The sequence below is a fragment of the Melanaphis sacchari genome, unplaced genomic scaffold, assembly GCF_002803265.2.
Source record: "Melanaphis sacchari strain LSU unplaced genomic scaffold, SCAv2.0 Contig12_pilon_pilon, whole genome shotgun sequence".
Classification (NCBI taxonomy): Eukaryota; Metazoa; Arthropoda; class Insecta; order Hemiptera; family Aphididae; genus Melanaphis; species Melanaphis sacchari.
The window spans coordinates 3587652-3613600 of record NW_020270527.1 but is presented as its reverse complement, the minus strand read 5'-3'; the positions used below and the strand labels follow the sequence as shown (position 1 = coordinate 3613600).

The 25949-nt window shown below is 24.3% G+C and overlaps 1 protein-coding gene across 1 annotated transcript in view; it reads right to left on the bottom strand.

Moving 5' to 3' along the window:
• LOC112591186 (hemicentin-2-like) overlaps positions 1-25949 on the bottom strand; it is a 319132-nt gene that overhangs the window by 256343 nt on the left and 36840 nt on the right. Inside the window, exon 2 of the mRNA XM_025334910.1 lies at positions 17923-18115. Within this exon, the coding sequence (XP_025190695.1) occupies positions 17923-18004 (82 nt within the window). The 5' untranslated portion in view covers positions 18005-18115. The remainder of the gene's footprint in view (positions 1-17922; positions 18116-25949) is intronic.

Sequence of the window (25949 nt, the reverse complement as noted above, 5' to 3'; positions counted from 1 at the left end):
GGGTCAGTTGCATTTTTAACGTGGGAAAATTCTGGGATTACATACGCCCAAAGCGCAAAAAATCTATTGTGCTCGGCCAAAAATGTCAACTTGGATGTTTATTTTTTTTTATTTTTTTTTATAATGTATATTTCATCTTTTCTCAAACTCTAACCGATGTAAAAATGTATTCTTCCGACATACACTCACTCGAAATATCTAGCGCCTACGAAAATCGTCTGCATATTATTTTTATGATGTATGATTTATTGTTTACGTCACAGAAGCAACCGTATAATAATAATATAATGGTGGTTCACACGAGGACTCAAGCCACGACCACCAGCTGCAGCTGTGGTCGATGTCGCGTCGTCAGCTGTTCGGATCTCCTTACAGCTATAGCTGTTCGTCAATTGTGTCAAATATTTTAGATTGTATGAATATTATATTCTGTACGCCATATTATTCATATCGATGGGCTTGTAATAAATCGGAATGGTATAATGCACGTTAAAACATGCCACTAAAAATATAATAATAATTAAATATTATGCACTTTGACAGATTTTTAATCATCGAAAATATTGACTGAATAATACAGTAAACTTTTGTATACACAGAGATGCTAGTTAACCAATTTGAAACCAATGCATTTAAATTGTTAAAACATGCATTTCATAAATAATGCTAGTCAATTTAAATAAATTTAATTATCCATTTTCAGTTTAATTTAGATCTTATTTTTTTTTTTTATTTATTTAAGAAGAGGGGAAACTTTAAATTAAATTGTTATAATTTATTTTTGACGTTGTATAAAACATGTTTTTGCAATGTTATAAAAAATATTGTTTGTATTTTAATTCACTCGTACTATATAGAATGATGTTAAAATAGTTTTAAATCCAATGGTTTATATTTGCTACTATGTTTTTAATTATAAATACAATTACTCAAACTATCGGTAAAAAGTGAGAAACTGTAGTCAATGGTTTTAAAACCGCTTTAAGGTTACTATAATATAGGTCTTGTAATGATTATAAAGACGATTTATACAAAATCATCTAGTGCATTCTACTAATCTATATTATCTTTATTCCAAAAGCAAGTCTTGTCTAAAATATAAAATAATTATGCCCAATTAAAAATCATATAATATGCTGCATCAATTATGTTATCAAATGTTGTACAAAATTGAATATTTATTTGCATATAAAAAGCCATAGTTACATGCTTTCCAGTGTATATTGTTAAAAATATTATCAAATTCAGTCATAACTTTGCTAAAATATCAAAAATTAATTAAGTTTAGAGTTATAAAGTTACCTAGTTATTAAATATTTATTAATACTTTTTTGATAGCTGATGAGAAATTTTTTTAAATTTTATAATATTATAAAAAAAAGTTTTATTTGTATGAATAATTTTCGTACAATAATATTCACTTTTTTTGGAAATATTAACACAAATTTAACACTAAAGTTTTAATCAACTATAAATATTAATATATTTTTTGTTTAAAATATATTAAAGATCCTCATTGATATTTCATAGTTTCATACTGAAACTAAAAAATTCTAAAAAAATTTATAAACATACTTCTTATTTTCAAATTGGTAATTTCAGCTTAAGGATAAAATTATACTCTTCTGAACACAAATCAATGGAAATTTTATCGTCATGGAAATGCTTATCTACTGTTTATATATATATATATATTTATATTATTGTTAGCTGACCCAGCTACGCGTTACTGTGGCTGTTATTATCTTTTGAATTAATGCTATACTAAACAATTTACAAAGTTCTTAACTAATAAAATGAAAATTTAATTTTACAAATGAGGCAGATAACGATAATTGTTAGCTATTTTTAATAATATTTTTCATTGTTCAAAATCATAAAAATTATAATGTGCCCGTTACCCATTATTAATTGTTGCCACAATATTATAATCATTCATTGATACCTTAGAGTTAGTTTTAGAGTTATAATTATAATTTTAACATAACATCAGACACACTACCTCAAAATCAAACTCGTAATTCTTTTCTTCTCTTTTTTCTCTCTCTATTTGATTTATCTTTAGTCAAAATATAAACTATTCTATATTTTAAGTTAGATCAAGTAACAGACATAAGCAAAATAAGAATTCGTATAAAAAATTATTTAATAATATCTCACATTGGTCTATTAATGAACGTGTTCAATTCAATGCCTGATACTTCAGTCGTGCCTGGAGACGAGCTGAAAGTATCGTCTGTCTGTATGTTATCCGTTGAAATAAACAATTTAAATAATCTATCTAGCCAAATCGACTGTGATGTATGAATAATGATTTTTCTAGTTTCTTGGTTTCACGAATATACCACAAATAAAATTAATCTGAGATAAAAAAAAAAAAACAAACTATGAATCAAGAATTAATAACGTTGATAAAATGGAAGAAATAGCAAGAAATTCAGCAAGGAGCTAATAATTAGATAAATTGCATGCAGATTGGCAGGTTACAAAAAACGGTAGTTTAACGAGTCAATTAATTAAAACTATAGCGTCATAGACTAGCAGATAGTTCGGAAAAATTGACTACCGACTTCCCAAACACAAATAAGGCCACGAATACTTTCAAAAATGTCAATATAGATTTAAGAGAATGGACTCTCCTAAGTTTAGACACTTTAGTAGAAAAAAGTGGCGATAATGAGCATACCATTTTCAAATATGACGTATGAGAGACGATTAAAAAAAGAAAAACTACAGTATTTCCGAACACAAACCTCAACACTGAGAACATAATCCAAACCATACTAATCTCTCAGAATGAAGATTGAGAAAACAGCGAAATCGTCAATGACTTCGTCAACGTTATAAAGAAAAAAAAGAAGAAGATAAAAAGAAATCTTAAAAGTTATCTATATTATATTATTTAATCATTTTTATTGGGTAAATACATTTTGAGGCTAGGTGATGAAATAATAAAAGTCATAGATACTACTCCTAGAACTATTTTAATAAATGAAAAAATAGCACCCTAATAAGACGTTTCAGATATATATGTAATATAACAGATAAAAAATTTTTGTAAATAAATGTATACAAAAATATAAAAAACGCATTACTTTAATTGAAACCAGTGTGTTCGAATTTCTAATGAAGTGCTAGCACGCCAAAGACGCATGCATGTGTAATAACGCAAATTGTATTATTGATTATCATAAATTGATGTTTTTTTTTTTATATAATTTAATTACTTTTTATTCTATATTACTAATATATTCCAAAACGCTATTGAAAAATTAATTTAAGTTTTATAAAAACTGTTCCTATATATATTTCTGTTCTATCTTTTTTTTTTTTTTTATCTCATCTTATTATTCTTATTGGGTATCGAATTGTGATTTTAGTTTTATTTTAATATCAGTTTATAGTATATATCATGATTATAGTTTTTTCTATATGACTATATGTATTGGTTATCGTTATTTTTTACAATATTGGAAGCAAATATCGGATATTGGAAAAGGTAGTCGGGCTATTCCTAGTACCTAAATTAACATATCAATATTTCTTTTGGACTTTTATTCACCACCATCACAAAAATGAAAAAAAAAAAGGCATTGAGACATATAATATCTATTGTATAATAAATATTATACAAATATGAGCACTACGATCTTTGGCCATTGAATTAAAAGTTTTGATAAATAATAGGTACTTAATCATAAAACGATTTTGAAAGGTATCAGTGAATGTTTTTACTCCGTAAAATATAATTTGTAATAAAAAAAGTTTAAATTTTTAGTATATTTTTTATGGTGTTCAAAATACTTAATCGTTGTTTTTTAGTGTTTTATGTTGTGAGTAAAATAACATAAAGTCTGAATAGGAATACTAGGAAATTCACACTCGCTACTTACTAATTAATGTTCAGAATACATGTAAAACGTTTTCAAAATTTAAATATATTAGCTAATTAAACATTTTTCCATAATAGATAAGTCTATTGTAAAAGTATGATCTACAGTAGCCAATACATGCTTAACATCGAGAGCACCATTACCATTATTGTCATATATTTGGTAGGTTAGACAGTAACAAACTCAATATGAGCGACAAAAGTAAATGATTTATTAATGTGTTCGACAAGTGACAAGAAACATTGAATTATATAAAGCCTTCCAAATAAGACAATTTACTGCTTCTTTAAATATTTAAGCGTTTTTAATTGTCATTGTAAGAATAAAACATTACTTGTTTTGAGCGTTATAAATTTGAACGATGCAATGACTAATATCATAGAGTGTAGTCAATCGAGAAAAGCGAAAACGACTTGCTGTAGATCTCATTTACACTACATTTAACTTGACATCAGAACGTTGGTCGATTATTTCTAATTGACTGAATTATACACAAATGAACGCACTCAAAATATTGTTTGCACTTTTGATTTTAATACATATTTTTGTGTTACGCGTTATTAAACTAATCCTTTCAAATTACTTTTATACGTTTTTAAAATATTTAAATTATTATTACAACTGATCAAATATTTATGTTATCTGTTTGACATGAATTAAAAACAATTATTACCGTAGACCCAATTAAATATTCGTATTATTTAGTTAAGTTAAAGAAAATATTTGTTTTGAAGTTAGTTTTTAGTAAAAATAAAATAAGTCATACATTATTTTTCCAAGTATCACCGTAAAATAATAATTTTAAGTATTGTAAAAAAAAAAAAAGTGTTCATAATAAAATGTTTTATATTTATATAATATTTAACATTGAATTTATAAAATCCATACACATAATAATATTGTATAATAATTTTGCAGCAATATAAAAATATTTTAATATTTCCTTGAATGCATCTTATCCTATATCCTAAATATATATAAAACTCGTATATACATTATAAAATATAATTTACATTAAATCAATAATTTTAAACTTGACAATTTTTTTTACTGTTATTTTGAACTAGCTACGTATTTTCTTAATTTGTTAAAATTTTAATAACGAAAGTTTTTGCCCAGACAATCAAATTAATTAGAATATTTAATTTACTTATTCAAATAAACTCTTTATATTTTTCACTGCTGCCTTTTATTTATTAAAGTAACTGTTATTTGTGTTTTAAGTTAATGTAATAATTGCATTTAAAGTATATAACAAAACATCTGTAAAATAACGCGTATCATATTAAGTAAAACGATTTAATAACTATAGGTAAAATATCAGAACTGTGTATTTCAAAAGGTCAGTTGTACAAATAAATGCATTTACGTTTGGCTGGAAGATAAAATGGCCGGCTGTCATTATTCAATGTTAACCTAACTTTAAAGTTGTAATTTATTTGTATTTAACAGCGAATACATTTTTTAAAACAATTATCTAATAATTTTTTATTTAAAAAATTATAAAAAAAAATTCCTACATTATATTAAGTTTACTTTAATATATGGTAATACACTTTAAAATAATTTAAATAAATAAACAATAATTCAATTATTTCTAGTAAATTAAACTAGAATATATTATGATCACAAATAAAGTTTAATTTCACTAAGCATCGAAAATTATAACAATACAATATGCTTTTATTTTTATATTTTTTGCTACTTGTCATTTGCCGAGACGTATTTGTATTTAAATTGAAAAATTAAAATTTCGCATTAAAATCATGATCATATTTAGAAAACAAACAAGTGACGGAAACAAAATTATAATAAAGTGTTCTTTGGCAGATTCACTTAGAAGTTGATAAAGTGGTAGTTTAATGAGAAAAAATAAGTTAGTACTTTAAATACATTATCATTTTGATACAATAAGTCTAGCTATTAAATACTATTTGACCAAAACTAATAAAAAAATGTTTTCAAATATAAATGCGGGTCGTGGGTGTTTTTGACCCTCTTTTATTATGGTTATATTTCTCTTTTAAACTTCATGTAATGCACGAGCAATATCCACAAACCCATGAAATCATATACATAACTGTCCAAGTTAAAAAACATCATTTCCTACCACACTAAACAACGCACCACTATTCACTGACACCGATGATTCAATTGTTGTGGCGTGAGATAACTCAAACCGATAAACTTTCACATTGAATTTGAAGGCACTTACCTCTCCCCCCTTAACCACTATTACTACCACACTCACTCTCTCGGGACTACTTTCGGCCACACCATGTTGCGCACCAGTGGCGTACCGTTATACCGCAGTGCTGTCTAACGGTTCGTTCTCGTGATCAAAATTTGTAAATGTTTTTCACCCTTACCAGTATCAACGTTGGATATGTGTTAATTTCATTAAATTTCCGGTTTTCTGTATCAAAAATAATGATCCAAGATGTTTGCGATCATACAACCATAATAACATGTTACCTGCTACCAACTAACCATATAAGTATTAATAACCGACAATCCCCGCAAACAAAAATATTTTTTATCTTTAGAAATGATAAAGTATAATGTCGGAACGAAGTAGAGTGAACTATCTACTAGTTTTCTTCGAACGAAATGTTATTATAACGTCCGTTACACAGAGTTTTCTACTGTTGACAGGTGCGCATGAACCTCAGTTGAGGACTCACTAGCCATATATCATCTATTATATAATATTATAATGTCAGTAAGCACGGTCAACGGGGTGAAATACGATATGAACCCATTACCGAGTCTATCATAACATAATTTGTGAACTTCCGGAGTATAGTAATAGTAATAATAATAATAGCTTTTTAAACACTGCAGTTCAAGTAGAAAATGGTATATCGCTAATTTTGTTCAGTATTCATCGCAAACATCAGCACTAATTGGTTTGAGAAATGGTGATTTGTGCATAAAAAATATCTCGACTGCGCCATTTTATTATTTAACGTCATTTTTTTGTTGTATTATGTACATAATATACTTTACCCCCCATATTTTTATAAAATTTTACTTATTCCTATAATAAGAATTTTGTTTTTGAGCATTTTCATTGACCACCATTGTGTTGAGTATTCAAATATCTATCAATATTGTTACAAAATGTATTAGGTACATTATATTAATAAAAATTTTAACTAATACATTGATACACACTCTATAATTAATCATCACAAAAATACATACGTGACACTTTTTGACTTTCTAAATTATCAATTAATATTAAAATGACTCGTCAGTTTCACATTCATTATTAACACGAGCTAAGTAAAAAAAAAACAATTGTTAATTGCCATATTTATGTAATAAATTGTTATTTTAAATATATAAGCCAAACATGTCTTTTTTATCAATATAAAAAACTCTCGCGTAAGTGCTCAGAACCCCAACTACGGAAAACTTATCTAAAAAGAATAAAAGTCCTTCTCTGAATAGCTAATATCATAATAAAATTTCCTCAACCACGTTACAATTTATTTATTAGTTAGAATGTCTATTTATTTTTTACAATTAAATTATTTATTTTGTACATAATGTATATAAAACATCTATCTTATTTTATTTTAATCCTTGAAATCATTGTCAACTCTTATAGTTTGTAATACGATTAGCTATATTCTGAAAATCATATAAACACAAAACCTTTCTTATATTCATACCCATACTGTATGTAAATTGAGAAAACGTATTTGCCAAAAATCTCGAATAACCTTTATGAAATTTGATCTAGTGTATTTCTAGTATTTTTATAAATAATTCTATAAGCTAAGAGTGGTTATTTTATAACAAGTAAGAAGAAAATTGTGTGGTCAGCTAAAAACAAAATCAATATTATATTTTCAGTAGTCAGCGATATTTAAAAGTACCTACCCAAAATATATAAGAAGTCAATAAACAATGAAAACTTTCAAATTTTTACTTTAATACACGCTTATTCAATGTTATTTTTTTAAGTATAATGATAAAATATATTTTAGTAAAGTCTTCTGATACTTACATGTTTTTAAATGACTATTTAAATTTTTTAAATTTCTATTAATTTTTTATATATGTAGGTATATTGATTTATCAACTATATGTGTAGGCTTTTTACTTTAAATTACATAATTTATTAAAAAATCACCACGTCTTCCTATTCAAGTAACAAAATTCTTAATTTATATTATTTTATTTAACTCAACACATAAATAATATTTTAAATCTGTGTATAACGTATTGATATAATATTCACTTAACAAAATTAATTCTTTTGTATACTTTAAACTATCTAAATTATAATTTAAGAGTGTATTATACCTTTTTTAGTACAATTATTATAGGTACCTTATTTTCTATGAATGGTTTTTATACTTTCTATTATCAAAAAAAAAAAAAAAAACCGAAACAAAACAAAAACAAAAAAAAAACATTACTCAATATACAAAGCGGTTATAAAAAAGAAAATATTTAAACAATAGCTATCTTATTTCCCATATTCGTACATTAAAAAAAGAGATAAAATAGTAACCACAGATACAATAGGAAGCATAAAAAAATTAAGTGATCAATCTTCCCATAGACATTTTTACCAAGCAATATTCAGAAACTAAAAATTATGTTTAACAGACAAAGAGAAAGTAATACTTTTAAATAGTTATATTTAAATAAAAATAAAGTAATACAATATTCTTATACAATTTCAGACTGAAAAGTATATGTATTATCATTAAGACAATAATTAAATTATTACGTCAAAAATAATTTAAGATAACTAAAGTTTTCTGTACTTTATACTTTACTCCCTTATATCAAATAAAGTATTAATGTACAATTTAGAAAAACCGTTTATAATTAGTAATTTAGGTATAGTAAAAATTAATAAAAGTTCAAAAACTATGTAAATTTTAAAAACTAAAACTAGAACTTTATGAAACTTGTATAAATTGACCATAAACTATTGGATCCTATAAAAAAAAATTGAATAAAAATCCTTGTGATTTTTTTTGTTTTCGTGGTTATCAATACATGATATAGAAACTATTTATATAAAAAATAATTATGGAAAATCTTATTAATTTATGATCAGTTACGTTAGATATATTTTATTTTTGTAATTTTAACATTTATGGTGATTTCTTAAAAAAATATATATACATATTTAAAATCCATTCAATATTATAAATAACACGTGAAAAAATTACAATGGATTTTTTGTCATTAATAAATTATAAATACATATTTTGTAAAATTTAGTCAATTTTGATTTTATTTATATTAAAATGAATAATATTTTAATAATTTAGCATTTATATCGCTTTTTATTATTTAGCTAATATTACTAACTCTCCTTTATAATTATATAACTGCACTACAAAATAAAACCATTAATCTGATAACAATACATTTTTGCACCATAATAATATATATTATCCTTATTATTTCGTATGACTAAAGAACCATAAACACTTTCAACATCATCGTTGCAAATCTATAAACTCCCCGAACGAACTTCGAAGAGTATACACTTTATAATATTTTGTTTGTATATAAATGGTAAGAATGGAAAAATGTTAATGCAAAATCAATTTTACAACACAACCAACAAATTATGATTAATCGATGTTTCGTTCGTTCATCATTAATAATCCAAAATATTAACCTCAGCTCAAAGCATAAAAATATATCAGTGTATATCAAACTCAAGAAAAACTTTATTTTGAGCTCCTACTTATTAATGTTATTATGATTAATTTTAATTATTATACTAGAAATTATTATTAAAAAAATCATTGTATTGATCATGAAATAAAATAAAAAGTCTAGAAAAAATTGCTCTACATAGAATTGTTATATTTTTTTTTTTCTATGAACAATATTCTAAATTCTAAATTCATATCCATTTATTGGAAAATAATAAGCTGGATGACATTATTTTTGCATTTAAAATATTGATAAACTAAGAAAAAAAGAAGTAAAATAAGATATTTAATTTAATACTTCTGATTTTTGTAATTATAATATTTTTGGAAAAATGTGATGTACAAACATAACAGTGGGATAATAATTTTTATTAACTGTTTTCAATGAAAGTAATAATTTACAAATATTATACTTAAGCGTTTCTAAAAATTACTTTTGAAACAACATTATTAATGATAAACAAACAATTTGTTTGCTAAAAACAAAAAATACAGACATTTTCATTAGTTAAATTTCAAAAAAATAAATATTGATTTTAATAAGTGACGAACGTGTAAATACCGTTTTATGAATATTTACAACCTAAATAATGAATGTAAAATAGTCTAATAAAAACGTTTCATTTTGAAAAATCGTCATAAATATTTGCAAGGTTATATGTATATACACATAACTTATTTTTATTTTTTAAACGAATTATGTATAATTCACAATAGTATGATGATGATCTACATTATTATTTATAAATATGCTGAATTTAATATTAAATTCTATAAAAACTAGAGCGATTTACTTCTTAAAATAGTGTTTTGTATCTTATACATATTCACATAATTGCATATTTTTTTATCTATAGTTTTACCATATATAACCACATAATATTCACCACTTTTACCTCAAAATCTCCTTCTTTCGAATTCAAGCGAAAACGAAGATCAATAACTATCTAAATATTAATTGTCATATAATTTGCATGCAAACAAACTTGTAATAGCATGCAATTATGCTTAAATATTTTAATTATAATAATAATAAAAAAAATTATGATAAGAGGTATCCAGAAATAAACACATTTAAAATTTAGTAAATGTTTAATTGAAATGTGTACATTTTTCTATGAAAATATCAAAACAATTAATCAAGAATAAAACTTAAAGATTCGTTCAACTTCAATAATTTCAACGTCAATCAATATTATTGCAATAAACAGTCAGCTACTGAAAATTGTTCGAAGTGTACGCATGTCAATGTTATAGACACTATAATATAGAGAGTTTCTCACCATTTAAAATTCCATTCCGAATTAAAAAAAGGTAGGCATGTAGGTACCATTTTGATAACTATTAGATGCCGAATGGGTGTATTCAATTTGAATTTAATGGTATTTCATTGGATACGAAAAACGAATCTAAGTGGACACGGTCTATCAGCTTATATCATCTAAGTTCATTTTGTGATATTTTTTTTTCCATATAGCTATTAAAACCATTTATTTTACTTTTAATATAACAGTAGGTTAACACAATTTTTCCATAAATATAGAATTTATTATATAAAATATATAAATATATCATATTTATATCATATTATATAAAATTTTACTCAAAATCTGATAACTTATTTCTATAAATAATGTTAAACAGTAAAAATATGTCCATGGCATAAATATATAATAATATATTATAATAAATCAAAAAATGCATTGCGTTTAGTAAAATTAATAAATATACGAAAAAGTGTAAAGTTATCGTAAATTTTTTTCTAAGCTATTACAAAATAATTAATATTGTTATTTATTGTTTAAATAAATAATTTTAATCACTTAATTACTAAATATGCCAACTAATAGCATAAACTCTCAATTGTTTCCTTCATTTTACTCGTAACTTCACTATTCTAGGTGATTTTCAAACGCAACTAGTGCAATGTATTATTAATTAAATAATAATATAATTAATTTTCTAACTCTTCAACATCTCATCAATCAATACATGGCCTTATTAATAACTTTCTAATCATGTCTTATCATTTCACTCCACTAAGGTACACTTATTTTATACTTAAATCTATATATAACACAATAATAAATGTTAAAAAAAAAATTATACGTTTAAGTGGTACAAATATTTTGATATTACATGAAATATATGAACTACTTACCTACTTACTAACACTTATTATACAATTTATACATCAAATGTTTATAACTCTATGTTTTTATCTCATTGTTAATAGTGAAAATACTTTTCATATACCAAGTATTTTGACAACTACCAAAAAAAAATAAATAAATAGCAATTTCTAGATAAATATGTTGAATAGCTACAGAAAGTAACTTTTCCTGCATTCTAAAATACTGAAAATGAACAAGGTAAAAATGTATATTAGTTTATACAGTTTAAAAAAAATACGCTGTTGAAAATTTTTCCCGAACTTTAAATGCTTACATAAAACTTGATTAAAAATGTCAAATATACTCTATTTTATAATTTAGCAGTTCAAATAATTAAATAAGTTTGTTTTAAAGTTTTTTTTTTTTTTTAGGGCAGATAAAGGTTTTTTATGATGAAATGTTTAAGAAAGTTTATCGAAAAACAAATTCTATTTACACAGTTTTCTTTTGCACATGCCCTAATCATAAACATCTCAATCGACATTTTAATATAGTCAATAATTTTATTGTGTTTAATTATAAAACCGTGAAATTCACTCCGCTGTATTGTGTTTTATGAATGTTTTTTATCAACGAATTAGACAAAGTCACTCCATTGGATGTGATAAATTTGAATACAATAAAAAACTAGAGCCCACTAGTAGCTACTGTTTTTAAGGATATTTAAAAAAAAAAAATTATTAGTGGTTTGTTTTTATATTATTAAGCTGTGGGTATTAGAAAAATTAATTTTTCCAAAAACGTTGCATATATTGTATTATTTTAATAAAATATACCATCTATTATTGTTACTAACATATAAAACAATACCAACTAATCCTATAAAGATTTATACTTCATAGTACAAATTAATTATTATTAGAAAACGTTTTTTCCTTGAAATATTTAATGTTATCGATATTTGAACTTTAAAACTCTTCAAAAATTTATAAAAATATATTTTAAGATTTCTAACAGTTAAAATTATGGGAATTCTGATCATTAATTTCAAGGTTTTTGGTGGACCAAGAAATGAAAATATTATCAGTTTAATCAAAAATAACCAAAAGAGTAAACGATTTCAAATAAATAACTCAAAAAGTGTCAATATTTTTTTTAGTATCTAGAAAATGCTAAAAAATAATTTTTATTTTGAGAAAATATCATGTCATCACAGTTATTTCTAGATTTATGCTGATTTAAAATAAAATAAAAACTTAACTTGTCAGAAACTGATGTTACACAAATTTTCTCACTTTCATATTTTTTTTTTTTTTATCTTTGTTTTATCAAATATTATAAAAAGTACTGAGAATTTCGCTCAATTTTAATATTCCTTGAAGTACTATCTAGGTAAAATTTTTTACTTTAAATTACTGTTAATAATTTAATATTTTATCCATTTTTCTATTTCAGAAAATCTCTAGATAGAAAAAAAAAAACTACACATATTAGTGCAAGACCAATACTAATTATTCATCCAGCTCTAAATACAATAACTTTAATAATTTTCACTGTGCTTCAAAACTATTTGTATAGGACTTATTGTATTTGTTTGGTGTATTAAATACAAATTTACTTCACGATTGATAACAATATAATAACCATAAAATAAGAAATTTTTAGAGCTGAACATTATATTATTTTAAATGTTATTATTCGAGTTCAATACAATAATTAAGTTTCGTATAATAATCACATGATGCGTATATTTATATAATATATTGAATGTGAATTATTTGCTACGTAATTTTTTCACTTGTCAGCCACATAGGATAGTATAAGGTTGATTTGGGGCACAGAAAACGAATGCAAACCGTATTAAATCAAAACTTGTACGATACTGAGCGGGACCATTTAATCCTGACTAGGATTAAACCTGTGCACGACCTAAATGTCCTAAACTGTTCAGGTCCGTGTGTCACCCGCTCTAAAATAACATAAATCACTCTACACCTACACATTATACATTATTAAAATAAAATGATAAAATATTCCTTATAAAATGTTAGAAAATGAACCAATCTGGAGTACCTATAGATATTTTTAAAAAAAATTGAGTATTATATTTTTCTGAAATCACGTCACGTTTTTGGTCATACTGCCATGGAATTTAAAGCACAATATGTTTATAGTCCTTACATTTTGGCCATTGAACAAATAAAATATTCTAAAAAAATTTTAACACTAATTTATCTTGATTTTAATGTGTTTAATAATATATCTGAGCAAATACCTCGTAATTATTATGATATTCCTAAAATATTAAACTTGTCGAATACATTAATTAATCTATAAGTACTATAACCATAAAATAGCGTGTATGTTTTTAAAAACTAATATTAATGTCTATTATCTTCAGACTATGTATAAGTATTAACACATACAATATATGGACACGTCATACATAAATACTAATAATTTTAAATAAAATGATATGTATTATTTAATTAACCAAACAAACAACAATACAAAACTGTATAAAATAAATAGACATTATATAATAATACTTAAAATCAAAATTGAATGTTTTTAAAATAATTTTTAGTTATAAAAATAACAAATTTACAATATTACCAAATGTCTATTTTTATTATTTTTTTTTTTTTAAATAATATAATTATATTTTTTTTTACGCGTACCATAATATTGTTAATTATTTTCCTCCGCAAAAAAATAAAAACATAGTTAATTTATAATATTATTATAGAAATAAAAGAATTCATATATTATCGATCTATAATTATTGGTGGACTATTTTTTTGTCAAAAAAAAAGACAAAAAGACAAAATATGGTATTCAATTTTAATATGCAGTTTTAGATCAAACGTCAATATTGTTTTAGAAATGATTCTAGCGAAGATCCGTTTTATTGTGATAGGAAAACGAGTGGTTGCCCCTCAGATATATATATATATATATATTTTTACAGTCACTTTATTACGTAAAAAATATCATTGTTTCAAATTTATTTTGAATACATCAACTCTGAACTAATATAAACATTAATTAATTTTGTTAATTCATTTGACAAGATACCATCCATGGGGCGATAATATCACGTTAATCGTATTCTAGTAAACTGACGTTATATCGTAGTAATGTGTTATTTTTTAATACGTGCAAGTGATCAAAAACAAAAATACTCTTTTATTGGTATTTAAAGAGACATTTTGCATTTTAGTAATTTAAGTAACATTTAATTTGTTTAACAATATTGAAACGATACGATTGTTATTTAGAAATACTGAACTTTAAGTCACATTTTATCCAATGAGTTTATATAGGATGGTATTATAGACAACACTAAATGTTATACTTATGCAATATGAATATCGGAATATAGTTGAAATAAAAACCACAAATCGTATACATAGGTATTATAACGTTATTGAGATGAATGTATTTTATACGGTTCACAGCAATTCATTTATGCGACCTCATGGTTCATGACATAAGGATTCGAGGTCATACACACTTAAATAAAGGGTGTTTGAAAACGTGGTAAAACTGTTATTATATATTTTTTTGATGTAAATTCTTTACATGTATACCGCCTAAAAGTCAGTCGTAATAAATAATAGGGTCTCTTTAGAAACTTTCTGAAAGATAATATTGATGTAAGATAAGAAAGGACGTTAGCTTTCAATAATTTTCCATTTAAATTGATAAAAAAAATTCCAAATACATATTAAATTTTTAACAAAATAACTATTTTATGGTTTATTTTTCCAATGTGTTAAAAAAATTTGTAAACATTTGCGCACACAAACCGATAAAAATTGAACAATATAAGACCAAACGGAGTCGACATTTACTTTTTCAGAGTAAATAATTAATTTTCGCTTTTGTCAGACTGACATGACAAAAAGAAAAAAATAGAAAAATACCATTAATATTATTATTATAATAAACATGCGTTATTATTTCATGTGTATAGTATTATAGGCCCGGGACGAGTCCGCACTGAAGTAATATATTACTTTGGAACACGCAATAAAGTATCATAAAACAAAAACCAACGGTCGTTTTTAATTCTCGCACCGTTACGGATTTCGTCATAAATTCCGGTCGACTGAACTTTACGGTCGTATTCTCGTGTAAAACTAATACCGATACTCTTATAGGTTTTTTTTTCCTATAGCCACCCCATTCATCCAGGACGGATATTAAAAATCAACGGGTATGAAATGAGTATAAAATACACGAATAATAGCCGTACTTGGTCGACAGATTTCAACTAGGATACAAAATCAAACGTAAGCCGACGGTGACACAACTGACCGGATGTTTCGTTGTCTGCCTATCGATTGCTGCTACGCGTGGTCATTTTACGATTATTATATTACCATTGTTATTGTTTATTTATTTTATTTCGCAAAACCATTATACGTCCTCTGAATTTTTACTATAAAAAGTAATTAAAAACACAACTACAGAGAAGAACAATAGTTATTTGTTCAATAGTGAGTGTAATTTAAAACACGATGCGTGTATATAAATTAACTATTTTATATCTTAGACAATATTTTAAATGTATATAATTATATAGCATGCAAAATAATAAAGAATAGCCGTTTAAAAAAAAAAAAAAAAAAAAACAGATGATTTATTGTACTGTAACGAAAATCGAACGGGATCATAATTAATTTTTAAATCTATGTTATTTAGTACTTATTTGTTAATAATTAATATCCCATCACTATTATCATATTTGGATATTTTTATTCACTCTAATCAAAACATTTAAAAAAAAGTAAACAACAATAATAATAATAGTTATCATTACTATTATCCATTATTTAGAATTAATTTATACCATGGCTAATAACAAATATATATTACATAATTACACGTAATCATCACACAAACGAACACGTGAAAAAAAGATAAATTTCTAAAAATCTTTTTATCTTAATTTTACACATTTACAATCGAACAATGTATTTTTTATTATAAAAATAAAATTTCAGAAATAAAAACAATAGTATAACTCATTAAAATTAATTTTTAACGGTAATTTGAAACAATTTTTGTAAGATAGGTACCTACACACGAACACACGTGATACCTGTTTATATTAAATTAAAGCTAATTACAAACCAATATGATAATAAAATACAGATGCAAATAAACATTTAAAAAAATAAATTTTGTCTTTTTCTCTATACAAAAAATATATACTAGATTTTACATGGATGAAAAATATCAAGATACAGTGAAAAATCTCTCATCAAAATATTTTTGAGTTTAAGACTTTTATTCGGTTTTCTTATGACTACAATCAGTTGACAAGAAAGTCATTTTCAGTATTTATATTTGAATTTTCTTAAAATTTTAATGAACAAATAATAATATAAATCCTTCCAAAAACGTTCTATTTAACTTAGTTTAGACAATGAAAATAATTAGTATGTTATATAATTAACTATAAATATTAAATATTTATTATTTTAAATCACCGCCGTCGGTTCACAATCATTTTAAATTATAAATATTAATATATTATAACATTCAGTGAAAATTAATTACATTAAATTGGTAATCGATGATTAATAATATTCTCATATTTACGTTTCTCGTAATACCTATATGTCACGACTGTACATGTTTGCCTACATTCTGTAAATTAACGTAATACACAATTATTGCCTGCAGTATTGACGTTTACCTACAACTCATATAAACAATAGTTTTTATCAATCTCGCTGTTACAAACTATTAAAATATATATATATAAAAAAAAATACCATTTTATAAATATCGATTATTTTTGCAGTGTAGACGATAATAATTTCTAAAACACTTACCGCAGCCGTTTTGAAAAATATATCGTATTACACGACGTTATTCGTGACTTGATTTTCGAATTATCATGTATCGACCTACAATCGCTACTCTTGTTATTCGGTCAACTACAATTCAATGTGTATGAATAACGTCTATCACTTTTGAAAACACGCTTTTTGAACGAATATCACGCGATTTCATCAAGTATAAAAAGTATAATATCACGGTGAAGTATATGAGTACCCATAATGAATCGTCGATAAGACTATAGACACAATATCATATATAACCTTTTCAAACACCCATCGATGTCTGCTTGTGGATATCTACGCGTATGATTGACGACAGGTAAATAAATTATTTCATCGAGACCGATTTCCTACTTACCGTTTTGCGAACATACGGCGCCACGGAACGTCCCGATGGCCAGCAGTAATGCCAATCCAACACCAACCACGAACGGCCTCATCGTGCACGTGCGATCACGTCGACACGTTTGGTAAGCTGTTTTCACGCGTCGCGACGACCGCTGGGACCGTTTATGACCACTGGCATAGCGAACATTGACAGTGTACGTGATCTGAAATCAGAGGAAAATGGTATAATACCTACCGCGTGAAGTCGGATAAAATGTTAGGTATCTATAAAATCAATTCTCCCCCCCCCCACGAAAAAATAAATAAATAACCAATAATTGATCCTCGAAGGTTACACACGTTTGTATTATAATGGAAAAAAAATTATTTCAAGTTTTTAACGTTTTAATGACGTTAATACGTTCTACGGGCAATGCTTATTCTTGTCATTTTCTTTTTTCCTCGCATTTTTTTTTACATTTTTAAAAAAAAAGTTTCACCAAATGTTTACGGCTATTATTGTTACAATGGATATATTATGTCTTTTTTTGTGTACATTTAAAAGCCGTGTCGTTGTTAAGTGTTGTAATGGAACTTGATAATGCATTATATTTTTTTTCGACTACTGTTACACGACAACAAACCACGTGTCAAATATGACTGATACGTTGTACTTTACGTTTATTCAGTACTCGAAGTGCAAATTATCATCATAAAACGGTGTTAAATTATTAATATTCTCAAAGTGTTAACTGTATGTAGTCTATTGTATACTACGTGTTCGCAGTAGAATAAAAATAATCAAATATCAAAGCAAATTCTCAAAATTCTTTAATTAAAATCACACACAATCGATATAACATTGAAGCAATTATTTTTTACATTTGTTTTCAAGTGTTTTTTTGTACGTAGAAGACAATAAGAATGCACTTTTAACAGTACAAGATTATAGTTCTTTCCAGACGTTTTTAAACGAATTAAGTACTTTTTTTCCACAAAAACTTAAAAAATGGATAGAATATAAAATTGATATAAACCGGCGTTACCAGGCATATAATATTATCAATTTTATAATCTAGTACCTATATAAGCATCAAATTAATAAAATGTTTCATACAAATAGTTAGTGGGTATATAATTTCGAATTTACGGATGGAAGTGTTAACAACTACATAATTGAATTTAATCAAATTCAGTTCATATAATATAAGTCTGCAATGAATCTCCAGTAGTTAATAACATAGCATCCAAATGTCGGTTTTCATATTATATTGCGTACCTGCATTCCATATCATTATTATAATAGATGAATCTAAAGCATTCTATCCTACACGTTTCAAGTAATCGATAGCCAAAGCCAAAGGGTTATGAAATGCCAATGCATTTTATTTTATACTTTGTAATATTACACTATACTTAATATTGGCGTAAATAAAGTTACATGTTTTCACTATAATATATAGTCTATAACTGTTGCGGTTTTTCTCAGTGCATTCTATTATGTTTTGTGGGTGTTCTTTCAAATAGTAACATTTACGCACATAAGTTTCAATCTGTTGAATATTTATAACACTGAATTATAATAAGGCTTCAGTCAATGTCGATCATAATGCCACAAACAACAAACCAACGTTAATAGACTTAACGTGCATACACAAACAACACGCACTTTTGTATTATAATAATAATATGATACAAGGCTTTTCTACAATTATAGGGATTAATAAAATACTCTAGAAATTTGTACAACCATAAAATATTCAAAGATTTTTTTTTTTTATCTATTTAAAAACATCAAATAACGATTTAACTTAAAAATTAAATATTTCAATATATTTTCTATATAGTCCAAATGCGAAATAATATATCATATAATAATTATTTTGCCTTTTATTCCCAACCATAGTTTACGAGATTGGGTGCTTTAATCGAATAATTTACGTCGGTCCATGTTTCATCGTTCAATAGACACCAACAAGCTAAGTACTGCAAATATAACCAGCTACCGACACAAGGTGGTATATATCGACAGATATTGGCAGTATTTATTGACAGGTATCAACAAATATTGGCAGGTGTCAGTAAGTAATAACAGGCTACATGACTTGACAAAAATCAACAAATAACGAAAAAAATTATGGGAATGTCAGTTTATCCATGTCTCTCTTCATTTTTAAAATATTGTTTTTGAATCACTTCACTGAATACTTATTTCTTATGATCTATAGGTATGTTCATTTAAAAAAATATATAACACCTTTTATTAGAGTTAAGCAAAACATTCAAGCAGTTATGCACGTGCACGTACACTCAATACAAATTACTAATATTTTTATATTTAATTCAAGTGTAATCTGTAACTAATTTTTCTCGTTAAAAATGTTATTTCTTATCAATATTATCATAGAAAAAAAAACAATTTTAGTTTTTATTATTTTAAATTAAGTTGTGTTAACTGTATAATATTTTAAACTATAGCGTGATGCCATAAGACATTAGTTAATTGTGAAAATAGTAGATACAAATCATTAATGAATATCTATTAATCATAATATTTCTAACTGCAAAGTTGATATTATACCGTAGTAGTTTTAATTTTGTAATGAAAATGTATTCAAAATGATGAGGAATAATGTACATATTTTATAAAATTAAATATTTTAATCAACTGTTTAAGTGAAATATAACTAGTTATTGCATAAAGCTATTGATACAATTTTCATAAAATTATTGGATTTAGTAAAATTATTCAATAATACCTTTAAGGTGTCCATCTGCTTCATTTAATTGTATAATTGTTTTTATGTAATTTACCCGGTAATTAAAATTGAACATTAATTGGTTTATCGTATGGAACATTTAACCGATTTCGACTGTACATCAATGTATTAAATCATATATAAACTCTTAGCAAATAAATCACTCGAAACCATTATCAATAACATTTAACTGTGAAAAAATAAAACAAAAGTGTAATATTTTGTGACTTTGTGTCAGTGGCGTTGATTGATACGACTCCATTAATGACGTTGCCCGATAACCGATGCCAATCAAACATATAACCATTTACATCTAATCCCGACGATGTAAACATTCCGGATTGCCATACAAACGGTTCACGTGACTAAAATATAATATCAGAAAAATGAAACACGTTATATTTTATTACGTTTGAAATGAAAAACGAAACGTTCCTTTTTCGCTTGTGGTTGGCTCAAATGACTCCTTAAACCGATCAACATGACGATAAGATCATTAACATACGAACACCGCATTCGTGACAATCGTTTAAATTGCTTTTGATAAAAAAAAAAAAAATAAAAAAACAACAAATAGTTTGAAATATTCTTTATCGTGCCAAAAGATGCTTTTTCAGAGACTCATAATCAACGGCTCATATTTAAATTTATTATTATTGTTGTTGTTGTTATGACGGGGCAATAGTAGAAATTGAATTAATCATTAAAATATTATAGTAGATTTTTTAAATACATTTCTGAAATCGACAAATACATATTATTATTATAATGCGTTGAATAAATTATTATACTTATTTTTTTGTGTTTTGTATATAATACTCTTATTTAATTCCCACTACATTATTCCATGCACCATTTTGTATTCTTAAGTTTTATCGTATTTTCGTGATACCTTTGTTATCAAGTATCGTCAGGTTCAAATAATACGTATTATATACCAACGAAAAAAAAAAAACATTTTTACCTTGTAAGTTTTTCATCGAGATTACAAAACAACGAAAATTTTTAGTGTGAAAAATCGAGAGCGACGTTTTACAATAAAAAGTGAGAGTCATTTCAAAGAGGTAGATTGAAAAGTTTTATTTTGTTTTACGTGAATGATGATGTTAAAATGGTCCTTGAGAGTTAAGATTCTGAATATTCTCAGACATCGTTGAGAAACTCAGCATACCTAGGACTTTAGGTCACTAATAATGTACGGGTTGAATTTAATAAATGTGATTATTATGATGTCTATTTATCTATATTATAATATTATTAAGAAGAAACCTGCAAATTTTATCTTTGTTTTACGCTGTTATTTTTAAAATAGATTTAATTGACTTCTAGTACAATTTAATCATATATTGCTTCTTAGAAATTTTAATTAAAATCTAAACTATGGAGCAAATTATAAGAATTTTAAAATTTACAAAAATAAATATTTTTAAGAACTATAATTTAATTTAAAATAATGTTAATAAAAATATTTTAATTTATAAATAAAATATAGTTAGATATAAAATTCAGTTGAAATTATTATATATGTAAAATACTGATATTAAACTATTTTCTTAAAATGTTGATTTTGATTAAAATAAAATAAATACATCACGTTTATATTTTTCGAAACAATTAAAAAAAAAAAAAAAATTATGTTTTTTTAATAATAATTAAAATATTTAATTTTAGCGGTGATGTTTTATTGAGTATTTAATTTAAAGCTAGACAAGACGAATATCCTAACCATAGCTTATTGAATAATTAATACGGACCTTGTATGGTATACTGTATTAAAGAAATAATTGTAAATCATTGGTCGTAAAACATTAATGGTCAATTGCTCTATGAAAAAAAAATGAGATACTGGAATTGGAGGGGTTTCAATGATACGTGTTTTTAAGTTGAAAATCAATGTTACACTTTAACAGATGAACAAATACTGCAATACAAATTGGTTTTTGTATTGATTATACTATTCTTTATATTATCTATAGTTGTTTAAAATTTTTCTTAAAAAAATACGATCAATTTGAAACACGTATTAAATATTTAGTTTAAAGAAGTGCTACAAAAAAAAAAAAAAAAACAGTTTTTACAACCTATATCACTACAATTTATTCCGTAAAAAGCATATTTAAATTTAAACACAACATTCCTTTAAATCAATAACGAATCAAAAATAATATTTATGTTGAATTTGCTTGAATCAGACGTGACGAGCAAATTTGTGATACGTAAAATTCAAATGTTCTTTAAAATTAATATAAATATTAACAGTTGTTCGCTTATAAAAAGAATTGTTGCGTCGTTACGATAAACTAAAATAAGTTGCATGTAATTATTCTTCTACTATGTAGAAAATAAATGGTATCACGTGAAATCGATTTTATTATTAATAGGTTTGAATAAATAGTAATATTTATTTTTAAAATATAAATATCATAATATCGAAATGGTTAAAATTATGCAGTTGCGTATTCAAAAAATTAAAAAAATACATTAAACATTTAATAGTATATAATTTAGTTTACTCGAATAGTTATCAACCTTTTTTATATATATATATACAATTCTTATTAATATTTATGTTGAGTTATAAGTTATTTCTAACAAAATAATTTAATTTTATGTAAATTTATCGTATAGAATATTTTAAAAATCAATCAATACAATTGGTTTAACTAGATCGTTTTTTCTTATAAAATATCCTACTTATACACTACTAAAAATATTATAATGAATCAAATAATTATATAATATTATACATAAAATATATATTGTGGTATTATTTGTTTTTTTTTTTTTTACGTATTTTACTAACCTTAATCGGTCGTTAAAATGTTATTATCATATTTACCATTTTACAGGTAAATATTACATACTTTTAATGTAAGATTTCTGAAATTGATCTTTAAAGTATAAGTATAGTAAATTTGTTCATAATATAACAAAGTAAAAAAATACTGCTTATTGATAAAGCGAAAATGCATAGTTTAAACTTTATTTTATTCTATATTTAGTGCAGAAATACATACATTTAAGCACTTAAACATTAAATAGTTTAAATTTTAAAAATAATTCTATAAATAATGATGGTGTATTTATTCAAACGAAATAATTTATATTAAACATTAAAAACTTAAATATTTCACCTAAACAAAATTGAAATTTTAATATGAATTAAATTTTCTCAAACAATACAATGAGAAACAATTGCAATTTATTTGTTTGGCGAATCATTTCATTTTATTAGGAATACTAAAAATACTTTCTTTATTATTTTAGTATCACTAATTGTCAAATATCATTTTTTTTTTTAATTAAAAATATTTAAGCTGCATTTACGATTTACGATTAAAATAAATAATAATATTTGCATATTATTAGAATTAATTTTATAATACATGGTTATATTTCAAGTACTTAATATTTTCCTGAGTTATACTTTTTATTTAGTTTTACATCATAAAGAAAAAAAAATAATGTACCAAATACCAATAGTGAACATCGTTTGAATAAGTATTTTAAACACTGCTATAAATTATTAAGCTGACATTTTATTAATGTTTTTTAAAATATTAACAATTTTTGAAAGAAATGATTTGTTTTTATAGTTAAAAAATACTACTCAAAATAAAAATATGTATCGTTAATTTTATTTTTTTTTCATTTCTTTATTGACATGATTTTGGTGGAATTAATAATAAATATGTAAATCGTAAAAAACTATTTTCATAATTTTCAATAATAAAACAACAATTTCATTGTTCTTTATTTATAACAAAATTATCATCGAAATTAATTTGAATTAAATATGTTTAAAACGATATCATAATTTATTATAAAAATATTATATTTTGATATCAAAATTAAAAAAAAATAATAAGATTTATAATAAATTCACCATGGAATATAGAAACGGCGTATCGTATAGGCAAAATAGGTATATATCTGTGTAGGAGGAAAAATATTACATTATAAATACAATTCAATTATTGAAATGATAAATATGCTGTGTTATACTCGTAAATCGTAATACAATGTTCATATTTTTAAAAATAAAATATTTCAATCAAATAAATTAAATATAATAAAAATAAATATGCTGTAGCTTATGTTTTTTTCAAATTTATTATCAGAATTAATTACATTTTACAAAACTTAAATTAAGTCTTATAAAAATAAAAGTAGTATTCATGACATATTTTATTGTTGAATTTTATATTTTAATCAACTTTAAACGGTTAAAATAGTAAAAGTGAACATAAAATGTATGATGCAATAGAATGTTGCAAAAGTAGAATATAACAATATTGGGATATTGTGTATTATTATAATTTATTAGTGTAATAATATTTTAGATAAAGCAATTTTATTTATATATATTTAAATATTTAAATATTATATTATTACCATAACAATGATTATTGATAAACTTGAAAATTTGTGATATTAGTACGATACCGTTTAGATTATAATAATACGTTGAGAATATAATGGTTAAGTTATCATAGTAAAAATAATTGCATTAATAAAAAAGAATAAAACTGGCTCACGATGAAATAATCTCATAGAATACCAAAAACGTTCTCTTTAATTTTTTATTTTATGTTTAGTTGTTTAATATATTATACATTATATGTTTATATATTTTTTTTCCCCACAATTCAAGTTGTTCAGACGATATTTCAGTAATCGCATCATGAAAACTTGCTCTCGGCGTGCCAGTTACGGACAACAGAAGTCATTGCTGGGGAAAGAGCCAAAAACTATCCTGGTGGTAATAACGATGAAGATAAAAGAAAATGTTTGTGGCAAAAGTTTGCTAGAACTATTATAAATCACGAATAAACACAAATTTATTAGTATAATTTCTTATTATTTTTTCCTGCTACGCAAACTAAGCATTTTGAAAGGAACTAAATAAATTAGACGTAGAAGTTTTTAGTACCAATATTAAATATTATTTGGTAAACCACAAAAAAATGATAAATTCAAGTATGAAACGTCTAGATTATATATTTTTAAATTTTTTACATATTTTGTTATTCATTTATATCAATGTTGTTTCTTGTGTTAGAAAAATAAAAAGTTAAACAAAAGATAGAACAAACTTTGTTGAGCGCCGTTCAGGTAAATTTACCTGATTGATTTTATGGTATTAAAATTCATTATTTTGAAATGTATCTTAGTAGTGATATCAACTATAAAAACTTCTAACATTCGTACGAATCAACGACACAAAATCGATAACATCCGACTCAAATTTTATGTTTCGAGTCAAATTTTGTTTTTATAATATATCTATATTTTTATC